This window comes from Schistocerca serialis, chromosome 1, assembly GCF_023864345.2.
Source record: "Schistocerca serialis cubense isolate TAMUIC-IGC-003099 chromosome 1, iqSchSeri2.2, whole genome shotgun sequence".
NCBI lineage: Eukaryota > Metazoa > Arthropoda > Insecta > Orthoptera > Acrididae > Schistocerca > Schistocerca serialis.
In genome coordinates, this window is record NC_064638.1 from 69,775,581 (window position 1) to 69,794,620 (window position 19,040).

At 43.8% G+C, this 19,040-nt stretch overlaps 1 protein-coding gene across 1 annotated transcript in view; it reads right to left on the minus strand.

Annotated features, from left to right (window-relative positions):
• Positions 1–19,040, minus strand: part of LOC126461608 (protein KIAA0100) — a 320,706-nt gene that overhangs the window by 213,705 nt on the left and 87,961 nt on the right. The window contains exon 10 of the mRNA XM_050096009.1: positions 5,987–6,269. Within this exon, the coding sequence (XP_049951966.1) occupies positions 5,987–6,269 (283 nt within the window). The remainder of the gene's footprint in view (positions 1–5,986; positions 6,270–19,040) is intronic.

Here is a 19,040-nt window from a genome sequence, read left to right on the forward strand (position 1 = left end):
TTGGGAGGGTAGTTGCGGGATGCGAAAGCTGTTTTCAGGTTGTTGGTGTAATGGTTCAGGGATTCTGGACTGGAGCAGATTCGTTTGCCACGAAGACCTAGGCTGCAGGGAAATTCTCTTAATAAGAATAGTCCAGAAACCATGCTGGGAATAATACCAGAAAGAAATTAACTCAAACACACAGTTGATAATACCTATAATAGCCAGTTTATAACAGATTTGTTAGAATGACTACAGCAACAAAAAACAACATATTCCAAGGGATTATAGGAAAGAATACATCCTGTATTGCAACATGGAGGCAGAATACCTAGACAGAAAATATCAAGAAAAGGCAACCTAGTCTTCAGAGACAGGATCTTACTCTCTATTCATGAATCATATAAGAAAAGATCTAGAATTGGCTAACAGCAGTAGGAAAGTATAGTCATTCCAAAGGGAACGAGGTGAAGCAACAGTCATCCCGAATCAGAATCTGACGTAACACCTTCCCAAGTAGTGTTACACATAAAGAAACTTGCAGAAAACATAAAAGTTGATCTGGTTTTCGAAAAAGAAACAAAGAAGCAGCTTAAGGACAATAGAGAAAATAATAAAACACCCTAATCTCTCCTTACCCTTCATAGAGGAGCAACTTGAGGCAGTAATCAAATACCTCAAAAACAGGAAAGCTGCCAGACTGTATGGTATATTTCCTATTTCCCTGCTCATTACACAACTAACAAAGAAAGCACAACAATGACTGCTGCTACTACTACACTTTTACAATGAAATGCTGGACAGTGGAAAAATTTCTCAGCTATTTAAAATCGCAAAACCTATCGATTTACTCAAGCCAGGAAAACCCAAAGAAGACCTAGCAAGCTATCGTCCAATCATACTACCAAGCATTTCTTACAAGATGCTGGAAAGGCTTCTGTATAACCGAATATATCCATAATTGATGCCATAACCACACTACACCAAGCAGGATTTCTTGTGAAGCGAAGCTGCTGTGAGCAAGTTCTCATCTTGAGATCATTTGTAGAAGCAGGCTTCTTATAGAAACAGAAAACCTCAGTGTCACTTACTGATCTCGCAGCAGCATATGGACACAGTGTAGCTGGATGGATTAATGTATAAGCTAAATCAAACTGATCCAAACACAAAGATCAATGCTCTAATGGAAAACATGATTAAATATAGCTCTTTCAAAGTTAAACATTGGAGAAACATAAGTAAATTTTATGCCATATCAAATGGTCTCCCATTGAGTAAGGTTCTGCCCCCGCTTTTATTTAACCCGTACACCAGTGACATAACCACTAATGATTCTATGAGTGTAGCTACAATGACGAACTAGCGATTGCAGCTCAAGGTAACACATTTGAAGAAGGTGAAAAAAATACTTACTAATGAGCTAGAAAAGAAAGTGGAGACATTGCTAGAACCCTAATATAATAGAAGTCAGCTCATTCCACCTAACCAACAGAATCTTCCACAACAAAAAAATTGTGACCTAGCTGACACCTCAAATATTTGGGTACGACTCTCAACAGGTACTTGACATTTAAGAGACAAATGGAACTAACACAACAAAAGCTAAAATCGAGAAACAACGTATTAAGGAAACTTGCTGGTGCTAGCTGGGGATATAACACAAACACCTGTTTACGCTACTATTCTACGGTTTGGAGTAGAAGCAGCCATGTTAACAAAATAGATATTCATCTATATGATGTGATAAGGATCGTGACAGAAACACTCACATCTACACCAACACCATGGATGTCAGAACTCGCTTATACTGGTCTCCAGCTCTCCAATGATAACAAGCAACAACACATGAATGGATGAAACTCCAAAGATCCAGAGACTTACCTATTCATGAAATATTGGGCAACTTTGCATGCATTCGATTAAAATCTAGAGAACCAATCTGGGTAAATACTGGCCAACTCACCCCAGAAAGCTATAATCTACAAGATGAATGGAGAAATCACTGGACTTCCATCTATGGTCATAAGAATTTAGGTAACAGAGACCCAACTATCCAACCCCTAGATGTAAATCAATCTAAAAAATATGGACTGATGATGACCAATGTGACTGCAGAACACTGGAACAAACTATGGAGCACATTTTGCACAAATCCCCATAAAGAAAATTCATGGATGCCCGGAAACACTTTATAGATGCGACATAACCTCTTGGTTCATCCCTATGAAATACCCAAACCACCTTCCCTACCTTCTGGCTCCTACCCTTGTAACTGCCCCCGGTGTAAAACCTGTCCCATGCACCCTCCCACCACCACCTACTCCAGTCCTATAACCCGGAAGGTGTACACGATCAAAGGCAGAGCCACGTGATTTACCAACTGACCTGCCTACACTGTGAAGCCTTCTATGTGGGAATGACCAGCAACGAACTGTCCATTCGCATGAACGGACACAGGCAGACAGTGTTTGTTGGTAATGAGGATCACCCTGTGGCTAAACATGCCTTGGTGCACGGCAAGCACATCTTGGCACAGTATTACACTGTCCGGGTTATCTGGATACTTCCCACTAACACCAACCTATCAGACCTCCGGAGATGGGAACTTGCCCTTCAACATATCCTCTCTTCCCGTTACCCACCAGGCCTCAACCTCTGCTAATTTCAAATTGCCGCCCCTCGTACATCACTTGTCACTCAACAACATCTTTGCCTGTGTACTCCCGCCTCGACTGACATCTCTGCCCAAACTCTTTGCCTTTACATATGTCTGCTTGTGCCTGTATATGCGGATGGATATGTGTGTGTGTGTGTGTGTGTGTGTGTGTGTGTGTGTGTGTGTGTGTGTGTGTGTGTGTGTGTGTGTGCGCGCGCTCGCGAGCGCGCGCGCTCGCGCGCGCGCGCTCGCGAGTGTATACCTGTCCCTTTTTCCCCCTGAGGTAAGTCTTTCCGCTCCTGGGATTGGAATAACTCCTTACCCTCTCCCTTAGAACCCACATCCTTTCGTCTTTCCCTCTCCTTCCCTCTTTCCTGATGAAGCAACCGTGGGTTGCAAAACCTTGAAGTTTGTGTGTGTGTGTGTGTGTGTGTGTGTGTGTGTGTGTGTGTGTGTGTGTGTGTGTGTGTGTTTTATTGTGTCTGTCTACCAGCACTTTCTCGTTTGGTAAGTCGCAGCATCTTTTTAAATATATTTTTCCCGTGTGGAATGTTTCTTTCTATTGTATATATATTTTTTCTGTAAGTCATGCAATGAATAAATAAATAAATTGTCCAGAGTACAGATGGAAAAGAATGGTCCTTGTAAAACAATAGGATTAGTAGTTGATTTATTGGGGGTATTCTGAAAGATAAAATAAATTCAAGGTTGGTAGTCTAACACTGAAGCCACTGCCCTATTTTGGAACTTATTTACTTACTCACATTCATACTTCAATTTTGCTACAAGCTGAACAGCTACATGAAGAAAGGCATATGAAATAATCTAAAAATATGTGAAGTGGGGGCTTTTAGGCAGAACTGGCAATTTTGGCTCCTTATAAAATATGAAATGGATTATTTTAGTTACATGTTCATGACAAAGGACAAAAAAGAAACTTACATACAGGGGATGTGAATGTTTAACATTTACTGTCCTATATTATAATGTAAAAGTGAATAGTGTAAACCAGATGATGATTAATAACTACACACAAATATTGTGACGGCTATCCAGAAAGTAGCCTCCAATTTCAAGTAGCATGGGAAGTAGGGCACAGAATGATAAAATCACTCCAACAACCCACACAGTCAGTCAATGTGATTACACTGGGAGAGTAAGAAAGCAATATTTCTTCAGGTTTCGATACAATAGCCATTTAATATGAATGCTGTAATTGAGAATCCAGTGAAATGTGAAATTTGTTCTGCAACACAGCGCTTAGAGGCAAAAAATCACCTAGCTCTTCATGTTTATTATGGAATTTGTGTTGTATATGAATCAAATGTGATGCTTGCTTCAAAGTAAAGAATGAATGTTTATGATGGTGTGAGATCATACTGCCTTGTCCATCAAATCAAAACATGCACATCAAACTTTGTCAACAAGAAAGAATATGGCTACTATGTTTCAGAATGCTGAGGGAATTAGGTTTGTAGATATTATGCAGTGTGGAACTGCATCCAGTTCTGAAACTTACTGTGAGACATTAAGAAAACTGAAAAGAGCTATTCAAAACAACCAATACGGTCTCTTCACGGCTGCTATACAAGATAACACATGATCACATTTTGCTGGAAACTTCAAGAATTCCTTGATCAATTCAAATGTAACTTTTTGTATGCCTGCTCTACAGTGCAGGCTGGACTCTACATGATTTTCAACATTCCACACGCACCCCCCCGCCACACACACACACACACACACACACACACACACACACACACACACACACACACAATGATGCTAATGAAATACAAGTTTCATACACAGCCCTAATCAAATATTACTGCAAACTTTCGCACATGGTGCAATTCAGCATCACATATACAGTTATTATACTCACAGAGGTAAGCTCACATTAGATAAGCCTGAAACTGAATTTTTGAAGGCTGCAATTCATTGTTGCGAGTGGGTCTCCAGAATTATAAAAATAATAACTCAACACAGTGTACTGGAGCAGTACAGTGGTTAGTATATAAACCTGTTGTGTAGAAGGTCACAGGCTTTAATCTCATCAGAAGCAACACTTTTCTGTTATTTCTAAATCTAATCAAAATATTGATTATTATTTTTATTCAATAGATTCTTTTTAATGTAGTTTTTTAATTTATAATACTTTACTGCAACATTTTCATCATTGTATTGAGTTTTTTATTTGTTTTATTTTTCTTCCTACCATATTTTTTTATTTGGAATCTGCCCGTGTCACCTATAATCTGCCACCAGGTACCAAACAGGACTACTGCTCGGGTGGTAAAGCGGCAGCTCATGTAGCCAGTGTAAGGATAGCTTCAGGTAATCAATGATAGCAATAATGCTTTTAGTGTTGAAACTGAAATTTTTCTGTCTTGAGTTTGCTCCTGGAGGTTAGTTTTAACTACCATGAACAAAGCGATTGTGATTGTAGTTCTGTCGCAGATTGTTGACCGCTGTTTTCTCAGATACATTACACATCACAAAGTTGTGGTTAGATTAGGACATGAGTTTAAGTGCTACAAAATGCTTTGTCTGCAGCAGTTCAGTCATTGGTCACTTAAAATCAGCTGCAAAAAAGAGCATCTCACATTTCCGTCATACCTAGCAGTGACCACTTCCAACGTTGCTCCACATTACACATTAACAGCATTTGTTGAGTGACATGCCATGTTTGTGTGTCACATATAACCAAATGGTCACGGCAGCCGATCTGGTAACACTGTAGCGGCAAGTATCAGACATAAACTGTTCAGTAATTTTAATCGTGCTACAGGTATTTGTCAACTAGTTAAGACAGACAGTGAATGGCTAAACCTGAATGATAATTATGTAGAGATGTAATAGAGAGATGTATTTATATGATTTTTCTAAGAATTTTTTTGGCTGTTACAGTATTTTATTTACAGCTTAATGGTGGTTGCTTTTTGGATAGTCCTATCTGGTGGTGGTGGTGGTGGTGGTGGTGGTGGTGGTGGTGATGATAACAAAAAGGCTAATGTTCATAATCTGGGCACTTTGTGAGAAACAGTTCCAACCTATGAGAAAAATTAATCCAACACACAACTTGCTATGAAAGCGAAGTTTCACTTTGTACAACTGTATCTGCAAGTCACAATTTTGAACTGTTAATTTAATACAGATTGAAATGCAAACAATTTCTACCATACAAAATGAGTTCATAGCCACCTGACAGCAATAGAAAGCAACAATTTGTAATACTAACTGTACAGATGTAATAACAGAGATGAATGAAACATATCTTCATTCAGCATGATTGCAATTCATTATAAAAATGACAAAAATTGTGCATTATAGATTAGTCTTAAGGCCCACCTGAGAGCTTGGATAAGGAGCTGTGCAAGTGGTGGACTCCATTCCACACGTAAGATATCTAGCATCGCATTCACTTTCATTTGAACTGAATCTTGATTCTGGACATTCATCAGAAAAACACCTAAGAACAGTGGAGTTCCCCAAGTATGGCACTTCTTTAGAATATGTGGATCCACTTCAACCACTGAATTACCAAGACAACACCACAGTGACTCCATAAGTATTTCACTGTTCCATCGGCACTGTTCTAGCAGTTCTTTCGGTCTGCCGCCATACTGTAGATCTATGGACACAAAGATTCATATTCCTGCAGAATTCATGGGTTAAGTTATGGTCGTAATCATAGAGTAGTTACATTTTAACTTAATTATGAATTGATATGTATATAAAAGTAGAGCCCTGTAATAAAAGAAAACCTACGACTCATTTCAAGCTAGAATCATCTAATTACCTGGGGTAGAGAGCAATTATTAAAGGAAAAAAAATATAAACAGGCAATCAACTATCTTCTCTCTCTTGGAATATAAAGGACTGAACAGATAAAAATGGAGAGAAAGTGTCACAGACGGACTTGTGAAAGAGTTTATGCATTATTTACATATAGTTTGCAAAAACAACAAAAATGTCATGTATGAAAGTTTATCTAACCTTGTGTAGAAACTTCCTACAATATTTGACAATGAAAGCACTGATGAACCACAATACTGTATTCAGTCACTGCAGGTTGTGCATTCAACAAAAAATTTTAGATGATTTTTCTTACAATTTTGTAGAAGGTTTAATTGACAATCACTGCCTTGAGTGACTTCACATGATATTTGGAGATCTTATCTTTCCGTGAGAATGGTGTTATAAAGATTCACCAAAGTTAGACATGAACAAATTCTCTTGAAGATGTACCCAACAGCTGATGCCCAAGAAAGTGTGTATGTTTAAAGAGTTCGAAAGAGATGTAAACTGTTCTTAAAAAGTGCATGAGGTGTACGGGGGGTGGTTTGAAAAGTTCTCAGAACAGAACAGAAAAAAAGTACTTACATAACTGAAACTTTTTTCTTTTTCAATCTTGTCTCCATGTAGATTAATGCACTTGTTCCAACAATGTTCCAGTGCCTTGATCCCATCTCGAAAACGAGTTTCCTCTAGGCCTGCAAAATAGTTATCAAATCTGGCTGTTTGAAGTGAATCTTTGTCCACCAACAAAAAGTTTCAGTTTTGGAAAGAGATGGATGTCTGACAGAGCCAGATTGTGTGAATAAGGTGGGTGTGGCAACACTTCATATCTTAGTTCATGTAATTTTGCCATGACGATGGCACATGTGTGCAGGTGGGCATTATGTTGAAGGAAGATGACTCCCTTTCTGGCCTTTTGTTGCAATTTGTCCAGGAGGTTAGCATAGTATTCTCCAGTAATTGGTTGTCCAGTGGGGAGGTAATCTACAAACAGAATCCCCTTCACTTTCCAGAACACTTATGCCATGACCTTTCCTGCCGAAGGAGTTTTCTTTGCTTTCTTTGGTGGTGAAGAATCAGCATGTTTCCACTGCTTTGACTGTTGTTTTGTCTCTGGGGGTATAGTAGTACACCCAAGTTTCATCTATGGTCACAGACCAGCACAAAAAATCTTATTCGTGTCTCCAGAAATGAGCTAAACGTTGTACTGATATGTCCATTCTCATGCATTTCTGATCGAGCGTCAAGAGTCATGGCACTCATCATGCAAATAATTTTTTCATTTCTAATTCTTCAATTAAAATGTGATATACCCTTTCAGATGACATTTGGCAAGTGTGAGCAATTTCACACATTTGCAATCGGTGATTCTCCAAGACCATTTTGTGCACATTTGCAATGATTTCCGGAGTAGTGACATCTTGGCCGACCACTGCGCAGATCATCACCTAAGCTCTCCCGACCAAATTTAAATCCATTTGTCCACTTGGCAACAGTTGAATATAAAGGAGCAGAGTCCCCCAGTGTATTCTGGATATCAGCATTAATGTCCTTTGCTCTCATACCTTTCTTTACAAACTATTTAATCATTGCTCGAATCTCTATTTTTTTCCGTCTTCACAAATCACTACGTGGGAACAGCAATAGAGCCACGTCACCGCCACAGCTCTCTTCCAAGAGCACAGACATGGCATGTATTTACAGGCAACACACCAATGAATATCATGTGTAAAACTCGTTGCGCTAGCACCGACCTCTCGTGGTGATTACGAGAACTTTTCAAACTGCCCTCGTAGTTTTGGGTTTGGATTAGCAGCTTTTCTGAGGTCTCAGATTATATTATTCTTCTTTTTTCCATCTCCTTAAGGTCTCCAAAGAATGGATGGATACTGAGTCATATACCCAAGCAACTACAGATTCTGTGTTTGTAGTTCTGTCAAAAAATATTTAACAAGCTTAATTTTGTGTTGTAAAAATGATATTCACAGTTGTAACTGGTGGCTTATGTGACTGTACCGATTGACTCCAGGACAATATGACCATTGTGCACCTGGATCTATATCCAATGACACTCGTTACACTTTGACACAGGCAGGAACCCCCTACCCAAATGTGGTACACAAACAGATATGGATCATATTTACACATACCCCTAATTTTTGTGCCTGTCAATTGCTCAACACCTCAACTATACAGTAAGTGCTTACCTTTAGTGCTTCCACTATTTGCCATCAATGTGTCTGAAGAAGGCAACTACAGACTGGTTTATTCGATGATGGCATTCTAAGTGTTCTGAAAGAACCTTTGAGAAGCATCCACTTTTTTTAAAAATCCTGACACCAGACACTTTCACAGCCACTTGATGTTTTGATATGGTTCCGAATGATGTTTACTCCTTCCCAAACATCAAATATCTCCTTCAATAAAATTTTCTGGGTTTGTGACCGCATTGTCAATATATATAAAACTACCGATGTTTTGGTCCCTGTTGCAAGTGACTTCCTCCAGAGTGTTTTTGTTTACTCACAACAGGGACTGAAATATCGGTAGCTTTATATATATTGATAATGTGGTCACAAACACAGAAAATTTTTATTGAATGTGACAATAGCCACAGAAGCCTACGTTTATAATTAAATATCTCAACCACAATCATTTTTTCCCATGAGCTTCCAGACATACCTACAAACTGTTTCTGAATAATAGGAGGAAAACTATAGTACAGTCACTAAATGGATTCAAAGAGTACCCAATTGCAAATATTTTAAAGGAAACTATACTGAGATGATACAAAGGTAAGTTTCGGGACCACAGAAATTTGGATTACTCTCACAAAGTCTTCAAAGTTAATCATCTGAAGCAATGGGAAAGTGAACTGTAATCAATGTATTAATGAAAATTGAAACAATAACAAAAGAAGCAATTAGAAGAGGGATAATCAAGAAACATCAGTAGTTCAGAAGGGCTATGGTGCAATATGTACAGAGTCTCTATATAAAGTATCAGGAACAATTTTTTCCTGATGTCACTGTATGTTACACTGCACTCACACTGTGCCTGCTCAGCGCTCAGTGGTGGAGGAGGGGGGGTGACCAACTTGTGCCAAGTGCCAGACACCTATAAGAATTCATTCAGGCATGATCATGTTTTTAGTGGAACCCTGGCGAGTGAATCTGTGAAAGCACAAAATGCAGCGAATTATTGAACATTCATATGCCATAAAATTTTGTTTTGGACTGGGGAAATTGTGTATAGAAACATTTGGCATGATTCACCAAGAGATCAAAGATGAACATGTCACAAATCACAGTTATTAAATGCCACAAGCTCATCAAAGATGGCTAAGAGAGGATGATGAGTCCATTTGTGTGTGAAGCGCTCAATTCATACTGTTGGTTAAGTGTGCAAATGGACACAGGTGCAACTGGAACCGATAAGATGACAGTGCACACCATTATCACTGAAGAGTTGGTAATACAAAAGACCTGCACTAAGCTTCAAAATGGTCTTGCGTGGTTCCGTAAACTTTCCCGGTGTAATAATTGGTTGTATTGGTGTCGGATATCCAGCCAGAACATCTCGTCATCTGGACACAATATTTCGATGGTCTACTTGGCTGCCAACATTAGGTGAGTACGCCATCACACTATTTCATTAGTACTGAAATCGAACATGCCACGGCGGGTTCTTTATACACCAACCATGGGTCCAACAGAACTATCCTCTACCGACACTGGTTGTGCAAGCTCACAGAAATGATAAATCGATATCAAACACTACTGACAGTTTTTGAAGACCGTGGGCTTACACATAAGGGCCGATATATTCATCCTCGCCATATGCGTTTATTTCAGACAGAAAAATATGCAGTGGCAAAAAACTGTCTTATTGAAGGACATAAAATGTACTATGAGACACAAATGGTTGCCCCTGCATCGTAGCATTGGGACTGTGTAGTGAAAGAAACCACTGAAATCCAGCTATCTGACAATATTATAAACAAAGATAAGGGGTATCCTTTAAGTAAGAGTTTGAAGCCTGTCCTGCTTGAAATTAAGAAATAATGGTCCTTGTCTGGGTCTTCAAAAACTGTCAGGTGTTTGGTATTGATTAATCATTTCCACAAGCAAGGTGGTGACCAGTTGTACCACTGAAATTTTGTGCCCAGATGGTGAGATATTCCAGCTGGAGACCCAATAGATACATCAAAAAGGTCTTGATAGACAACCAAAAGCAGAGGTGAGAGTCTGCTTGCAAAAACCTTTCTGCAATGAGTTTTTGGACAACATAATCACAGGAGATACAACTTAGATATTTGAATATGACCCAGAAACAAAGTGTCCAAGTTCTGAATAACACACTGTAGCACCACCTCATCCAAAAAAGGCTTGAATGAACAAATCCAAAGTTACTCATCATTTTCACCATGGAGGTGGTCCACTATGAATTTGTAACTGAGGGGCAGACAGTAAATGGCACTTTTTTTACCTATAAGTGCCAAGAAGACAGAAGCAAAGGATCAATCTGTGAGGACAGCCATCACCGGAATGATGATTCCCCAACCTGGTTACAGTCTCGACTTGGCAACTGACAGACTACTTCCTCTTCTCAAAAGTGAAATCCTCCCTCAAAGGACACCACCATAGAATCCTAAGTGCTGTCAAAGAAGCCGGATACATATCCTTAAGGACCCTCTGGAATCCACCTACCAGGGAGCCTTTGAATCATGAAAAAGTCACTAATAAATGTGTGTTAATGCTGAAGGGGTGTACTTTGAAGAGTTTTGAGGCATTTTAGCAATATATCAAATAAATCTATTTTTCTCAAACTTTTCCCAATACTTTTTACACAAACCCTGTACAAGTGCCTTAAGAATTCAAGAATTCCTCTACAATATGGAAGAAACAAGAGGAAACAACTCTGCTTTGTATCTGAAAACACTTTCACTATCAGATATTTTATCACTAGTGGCAGTATATAAAATAGTTTCATGGCTGTGTATTTCACTCATTTTTGTGCCAAAGTAACAGTTACTAAATGTAACTGAAGATATTTTTTCTGTCTAAAAATGTAGAGTAAAGAAATTTTGGAAATACATTTATCTAGGTAACCTATTTAAATAATTAACATTGCAGGATAAGAGGTTAATGTAAGTATGAGATAAGCCATTGCAAATGTGAATTGCTGGTGCATTAATAACCAGCGTAGCCACTAGAACTTTGAATACAGGCATGCAAATGTGAGTGCATTTAGTTGCACAGGGGATGGACGACGATTTGTGGGATGGAGTTCCATGCTTGTTGCACTTGGTCAGTCAATACAGGGTTGGTTAATGCTGTTTGTGGATGATGCTGGAGTTGTCATCTAACGATGTCCCATATGTGCTCAACTGGAAACAGATCTGGTTATTAAGCAGGCCAAGGCAACATGTTGACACTTGGTAGAACATGTTGGGTTACAACAGTGGTATGTGGGCGAATGTTATCCTGTTAGAACACCACCCTTGGAATGCTGTTCACGAACGCCAGCACAAAACATTGAATCACCACACCGATGTACAAATCTACAGTCAATGTGTGTGGAATAACCGTGATAATGTTCCTGCTGCCATACGAAGTCACATCCCAGAGCATAACTCCAAGTGTATGTCCGGTATGTCTAGCACACTGACAGGTTTGTTGCAGGCATTCAACTGGCATATTTCTAACCAACATATGGCCGTCACTGGCACCGGGGCATAACCAACTTTCATCAGGAAACATGCAGTAGCCACCAGAAAGATCGCGGGAGGCTCACATTGGCATGGCGCGTCACGGATGGTAGTTGCCGCAAGTAGAGTCCCGTCCACCAGAGGGCACGCGAGAATTCGGACGCGACCTCTGCCGGCATAACAACAACCACAACAACAACAACTCTGGCAGCATGGGCCGTGCCCAGTCAGTTAACATCGAGCATGACTAGGACACAGTCCCGGTCTACGCTAAGTGAAGTGTGACGTAAACGTGAACAGTGTTACTACACAATTGGCAACGAGTAGGGTCGTTCTTTCACGTGTTGCGTCGTCGTTCCGGTTTCGCAGCTTCTCCACGGCATGGAGGATTTGGTGCGGGGTTTGGTTGCGCAGCAGACGGAGCTCATGGCCACCATGAAACAAGTGCTTCCGGCACTGCTCTCCATGCCGTCTGCTCCGGCGCAGTTCCCTCCTTCCTTTCCCCCGTATGACGAGACGGCGGAGGATTGGGACGCATATGAACATCGCCTTTGGCAGCATTTCCAGGCGTTTCATGTTGCCGATGCGGAGGTATGTCGTGTTCTCTTCTTGTCTTGGATATCTCCCTCGCTGTATCAAGTTTTGCGGCAGCTAGCGCCGTTGCAGGAATGCTCGTCCTTGTCTTTTGATGCATTGTGCTCATTGCTGTCTTCATATTATCGCCGCCGCACGCATGTTGTTGTGGCTATGGTCGAGTTCTATCAATGCAAGAAACAGCCCCATCAGTCTTACCGGGCGTGGGCCAATACCCTGCATGGTCTTAGTCGCAAGTGTCATTTTGTCACGGAGCAGTCGCGAGAGTCGTATGCCCACGTTATCGTACGCGACGTCATTGTTCGTTCGGCACCTGATAGGGAGGTCCGGCAACGGGCCCTGCAGTTAGAAGACCCTTCCCTCAAGGAAGTCCTGTCCATTGCTCAATCGTATGAAGTCTCTCACGCCGCAGGTTAACAGGTGGAAGCGTGGTGCGACGTCGCGGAGGTTCAGGGCGGCACGGCCGCGTCCACTGTGTCCGGGGTGGACGACGTGCGAGCGGTACAATCCGGCCGTTACGGCCGCTCCCGCACGGCGCGTAAACAGAATTCCGGCCGCCGGCCCCTGTTGCCATCCTGTGCGTCGTGCTATATACATCATGATCGGTCAGAGTGCCCCCAACATTGGGCCGTTTGTCGCAAATGTCATGAAAAAGGTCACACTGCTAAAGTTTGCCACTCAGCCTCAAAAGAATCGAAGGAAGCAGGTACAGAGGACATGGCCGTTGACATTCAGGAAGTTTCATCGGGCCAGGCTCCCGACGCATCGGCACGCAAACTCTTTATCGAGGTGTCGGTTCGGTCGCGCCGGTTACAACTGCAAGTAGATACAGGCGCGGCAGTTTCGTTGTTGAATGCACAAACTTATTCCGACCTTGGATCGCCCCCGTTGGCGCCAGTTTACCGGCGTCTATGCAGTTATGGTAAACAGTTCATTCCCCTACTGGGTCAATTCACTACCGACGTGACTTACAAATCAGTCACTCGGCCTATTACTTTTATTGTTGTCAGTGATGCGAGCTCCGCTAACCTTTTTGGCCTGGATGCCTTTCAAGCTTTCGGTTTTTCTATCGCTGACACCATACAGTTGGTCTCCGACGACATTCCCTGTCAATCATTGGGATCTTTGATCTCAGACTTTCCAGATATTTTTGAATATGGCCTGGGGCGTGTTTCAGATTTTGAAGCTCACTTAACGTTGAAGGCGTCGGCTCGCCCGCGTTTTCTACGCGCGAGGCAGATCCCCTTGGCTCTCCGCCCTCAGGTAAAGGAAGAGCTAGACCGGCTGACAGCCCTAGGGGTCGTTCTTCCCATTTCTTCCAGTGAGTGGGCTTCGCCCCTCGTTATTGTAAGGAAGCCCTTGGGAAAATTACGTCTTTGTGGCGATTTCAAGGCCACCATTAATTCCCAATTGGTGGTGGACCCTTATCCTTTGCCTCGTGCTGATGCATTGTTCTCCGCCGTGGCGGGAGGCCAATATTTTTCGAAAATCGATCTGTCGGAGGCTTATCATCAGATACCATTTGATGAGGACTCCAAATGGCTGGCGGTTGTCAACAACCCGTTTGGCCTTTACCAATACCAGCGGTTGGCCTTTGGAATATCCAGTGCCCCGGCAATATTCCAGCATTATCTTGAGCATGTCACGTCGACAATCCCTCATTGTATTAATTACCTGGATGAGATAATTGTCACAGGCCACAGCACGAAGGAACACTTGCACAACCTTCGCACCCTCTTTCTCAAATTTAGGTCTGTGGGCTTGCGTTGCAACCTGCATAAGTCAACCTTCTTCCAACCGTCCATTGAGTATGTGGGCTACACCATCCCTCGGCACGGCATCCAGCCACTAGGAAGTTTGGTCCAAGGTATCGTCAACCTTCCTCGGCCCGCTTCGCTGAAAGAGTTATAAGTTTTTTTAGGCAAGATAGCCTATTACCACCGGTTCATTACCAGGGCTTCCACTATAGCCCACCCCCTGTACTGCCTTCTGCACAAGGGTGTTCCTTTTGATTGGTTGCCTGCATGCGAGCGAGCGTTCACCTCGTTGAAGGGCCTCCTCACATCAGCCCCTTGTTTGGCTACTTTTGATCCCCATAAGCTGTTGGTCCCGGCTACAGATGCTTCGCTGTATGGGGTGGGGGCGGTCACGGCCCATCGCAACGCAGATGGTTCCGAGCAACCACTGGCGTTTGCATCTAAAACACTTAGTCCCGCGCAGGCCCATTACTCCCAGGTGGAAAAAGAGGCTTTGGCCATTGTCTACGCTGTTACCAAGTTTCACCCTTTCTTGTATGGCACGAAGTTTCAGTTAATCACTGACCATAAGCCGTTAATATCGTTATTTGGCCCCGCCTCTCAGATTCCGGATAGGGCAGCCCACAGACTACAGCACTGGGCCTTGTTCCTCTCTAAGTACCATTATGACATTCATTTTCGCCCTACAGGACAGCATGCCAACGCCGACGCTCTTTCCCGTCTTCCAGTGGGCCCGGATCCTACGTTCGATCGAGAGGAGATTATGTGTTTTCATTTGGATGTGGCGTCCCGCCGAGCGGTTGATGGCTTCCCGATCACTAGTTCTTGAGTAGCCAGGGAAACGGCAGCTGACCCGGTTCTCCGGCAAGTAGTTCGCCTCAGTCAGCAGGGGTGGTCATCCCACCCTCCGGGCCGGGCCTCGGACCCTCTTTGTAATTATTTTCTTCTACGAGACCGCCTCTCGGTCTTGGAAGGAGTTCTCCTTCTGGCTACCGATGATACAGCTCCTCGCGTGGTTGTTCCTGCAAGTTTACGCAGGGAGGTCCTCACGTTATTACATGCGGGGCACTGGGGTGTTTCCCGTACTAAAACCTTGGCTCGCAGACATGTGTACTGGCCCGGTATTGACAGAGAAATTGAGCACTTGGTGGCCGCCTGTTCCCAGTGTGCGAGCCAACAAGCATCTCCCAGGGCAGCATTCTCTTCATGGCCGCCGGCAACCCAAGCATGGGAACGTGTTCACATCGATTTTGCGGGCCCGTTTCTCAATGGCTTTTGGCTCATTGTCATTGATGCTTATTCTCGATTCCCATATGTGGTTCGCTGCTCCTCAACCACTTCAGAAGTTGCAATCCAGGCACTAGCAAAAATCTTTTCTGTGGAAGGTCTGCCAATCACCCTGGTCTCGGACAATGGACCGCAGTTTATTTCGCAGACCTCCAGGATTTTTGTAGGCGCTTCGGTATTCGGCACGTTTGCTCTCCCCCCTTCCATCCACAATCGAATGGGGAAGTCGAGCGCATGGTGCGCACATTTAAGACGCAGATGAAAAAGTATGTGCACGAATTTCCTGCGGAGGAAGCATTGACGTTTTTCTTGACGGCATACCGGACCACACCAATGGGAGAACGCAGCCCCGTAGAGCTCCTCCATGGGCGTCAACCTAGGACTCTGCTGCACCTCCTCCGGCCTGGTCCTCGCCAGTCTTCACAAAACGGAGTACCTGGCTTTCCACTGGGTATGTCGGTCTGGGCCCGTGGGTTTGGTCGCAATCCACGTTGGACACCGGCGGTGGTCCTGCACCGAAATGGCCGCCGGCTCTATAACGTGCAGGCGGGGGACCGGGTGGTACGTCATCACCAAAATCAGCTACGTCCACGTTCAGGCACCCACCCTCCGACCTCTCGGACACCGGCTTCCCCATTGCCGGCACCTGTGTTGGTTTCACAAGGGACGTTACCTCCTCTCCCCGCTGTGACTCTGGCGCACTGCGATGGTTCTCAGCCTTGGCAGCCTCCAGTAGCTCCAGCATCAGCATCGCCATCGTTCGAGATGCCCCAGCGAGAGCCGGCCCCCCTAGCAGGCCCGGTTTCTCAGGGGGCTGATTCACCTGTGGTCGTCCCTTCCCCTTCGTCCCAGCCACTGGGTCTTGCCCCTCCCGAGGTGGAACAGGATCCGGAGTTCGACAGCTGGTCGCCCGTTCTGTCCCGGGCTCCGGTTGTGGGACGATGGGGGCCTCTTCGTGTGGGTCACTTCCAGCCGTATTCAAAGGTTCCGGCTCGAGGGTTGGCAGATCCCCTCGACTCCGGCCATTCAATGGATGTGGAGGTCATCGCTCCTGCCCGACGCTCCACCTTCCGACGCAGTGGATCACAGTGGCTTCACCCCCTGAAGGAGGAGGAGTGCAGTAGCCACCAGAAATATCGCGGGAGGCGCACATTGGCACGGCACGTCACGGACGGTAGTTGCCGCAAGTAGAGTCCCGTCCACCAGAGGGCACACGAGAATTCGGACGCGACCTCTGCTGGCATAACAACAACAACAACTCCGGCAGCACGGGCCGTGCCCAGTCAGTTAACATCGGGCATGCCTAGGACACAGTCCCGGTCTACGCTAAGTGAAGTGCGACGTAAACGTGAACAGTGTTACTACAAAACACAAATGACCTCACCCTGCCCTCCAATGAGGTCTTGCTCAACACCACCGAAGTCGTAAATGATGGTGGTTTAGGCACAGTAGAATCCATGCAAGAGGCATCTGGCTTGGTGGTGTCCTTGAAATAAAAGATTTGTAACAGTTCACTGTGGTGCCAATTGTGGTCAAATTGCTACTGCAGATGCAACAGAGCCATACACCAAACACGATGGGCTTCCATCTTGGTAGAGCCACATGACAGCCAGAGCCTGGTCTTCTTGTGGTCATACATTTTCATGACCACCACTGTCGGCAGTCATGTACTTTCTTCCAAGTCTGTCTTTAATTTTGAAGAGGGAACATCCAGCTTCTCGTGGCCCTAACACATGACCTCATATGAACTCAGTGGGGTGTTGATAACAGTGTCTTTGAGCCTTACAGGCGTTCTTGACTAATATCAACTCATCACGTCCTCTCTTAAAGGTTAAGCGCTGCTGACAACCTTTACAACATGTATGTAAAGTGAAAATGTTCAGCATCTTCATAGTGGCACTATTACTGTCATTCTTATGAGACTGGCATGAAATTGGAAGAGACATCATTTTTCAGATATAGAAAGATGCATGTAACTTTGTTTTATGTCACACGACTCCTTGGTGTTGTGATTTTTTTCCATCAGCTTACTTGTGTCTAAAGAGATCACTGCTGAACAATTTATAGTCTTCAGTCTACTTAAGCTCTACTGACTGCCAAATTCCACCTCATCTCATTTAGGACATGCCCCCATACAAAACATGCAAGTCAGCCTCACTTTCTCACTACTATCGGCAAAAGTGCCCTCACTTAGGGATATTAAAACTGCCATGTGTTGTTGTGTATCTCTTCTGAGCAGTTGCATGTGCTGAATTGTAGCTTATATGCTATTTAATGACAACTCTCTATCTGTGCAACAAAGTCAGTATGGGACAATGAGAAGCTCATCATCATGGGGTAGTCACAAAAATAATTCCTTCAAGAGTTAAGAAAAAATTAAGTTGAAACTTCCTGGCAGATTAAAACTGTGTGCACCGACCGAGACTCGAACTCGGGACCTTTGCCTTTCGCGGGCATGTGCTCTACCATCTGAGCTACCGAAGCACGACTCACGCCCAGTCCTCACAGCTTTATTTCTGCCAGTATCTCGTCTCCTACCTTCCAAACTTTACAGAAGCTCTCCTGCGGACCATGCAGAACTAGCACTCCTGAAAGAAAGGATACTGCGGAGACATGGCTTAACCACAGCCTGGGGGATGTTTCCAGAATGAGATTTTCACTCTGCAGCGGAGTGTGCGCTGATATGAAACTTCCTGGCAGATTAAAATTGTGTGCACCGACCGAGCAGATGGTAGAGCACTTGCCCGCGAAAGGCAAAGGTCCCGAGTTCGAGTCTCGGTCGGTGCACACAGTTTTAATCTGCCAGGAAGTTTCATATCAGCGCACACTCCGCTGCAGAGTGAAAATCTCATTCTGGAAACATCCCCCAGGCTGTGGCTAAGCCATGTCTCCGCAGTATCCTTTCTTTCAGGAGTGCTAGTTCTGCAAGGTCCGCAGGAGAGCTTCTGTAAAGTTTGGAAGGTAGGAGACGAGATACTGGCAGAAATAAAGCTGTGAGGACCGGGCGTGAGTTGTGCTTCGGTAGCTCAGATGGTAGAGCACTTGCCCGCGAAAGGGAAAGGTCCCGAGTTCGAGTCTCAGTCGGTGCACACAGTTTTAATCTGCCAGGAAGTTTCATATCAGCGCACACTCCACTGCAGAGTGAAAATCTCATTCTGAAAAATTAAGTTTATGATAAGTAATAATATCACCAGGCCATAAGTCAATTATAAGTAAGGACTTTTATCTACATGCAGAACAAAAATAATCATGCTTT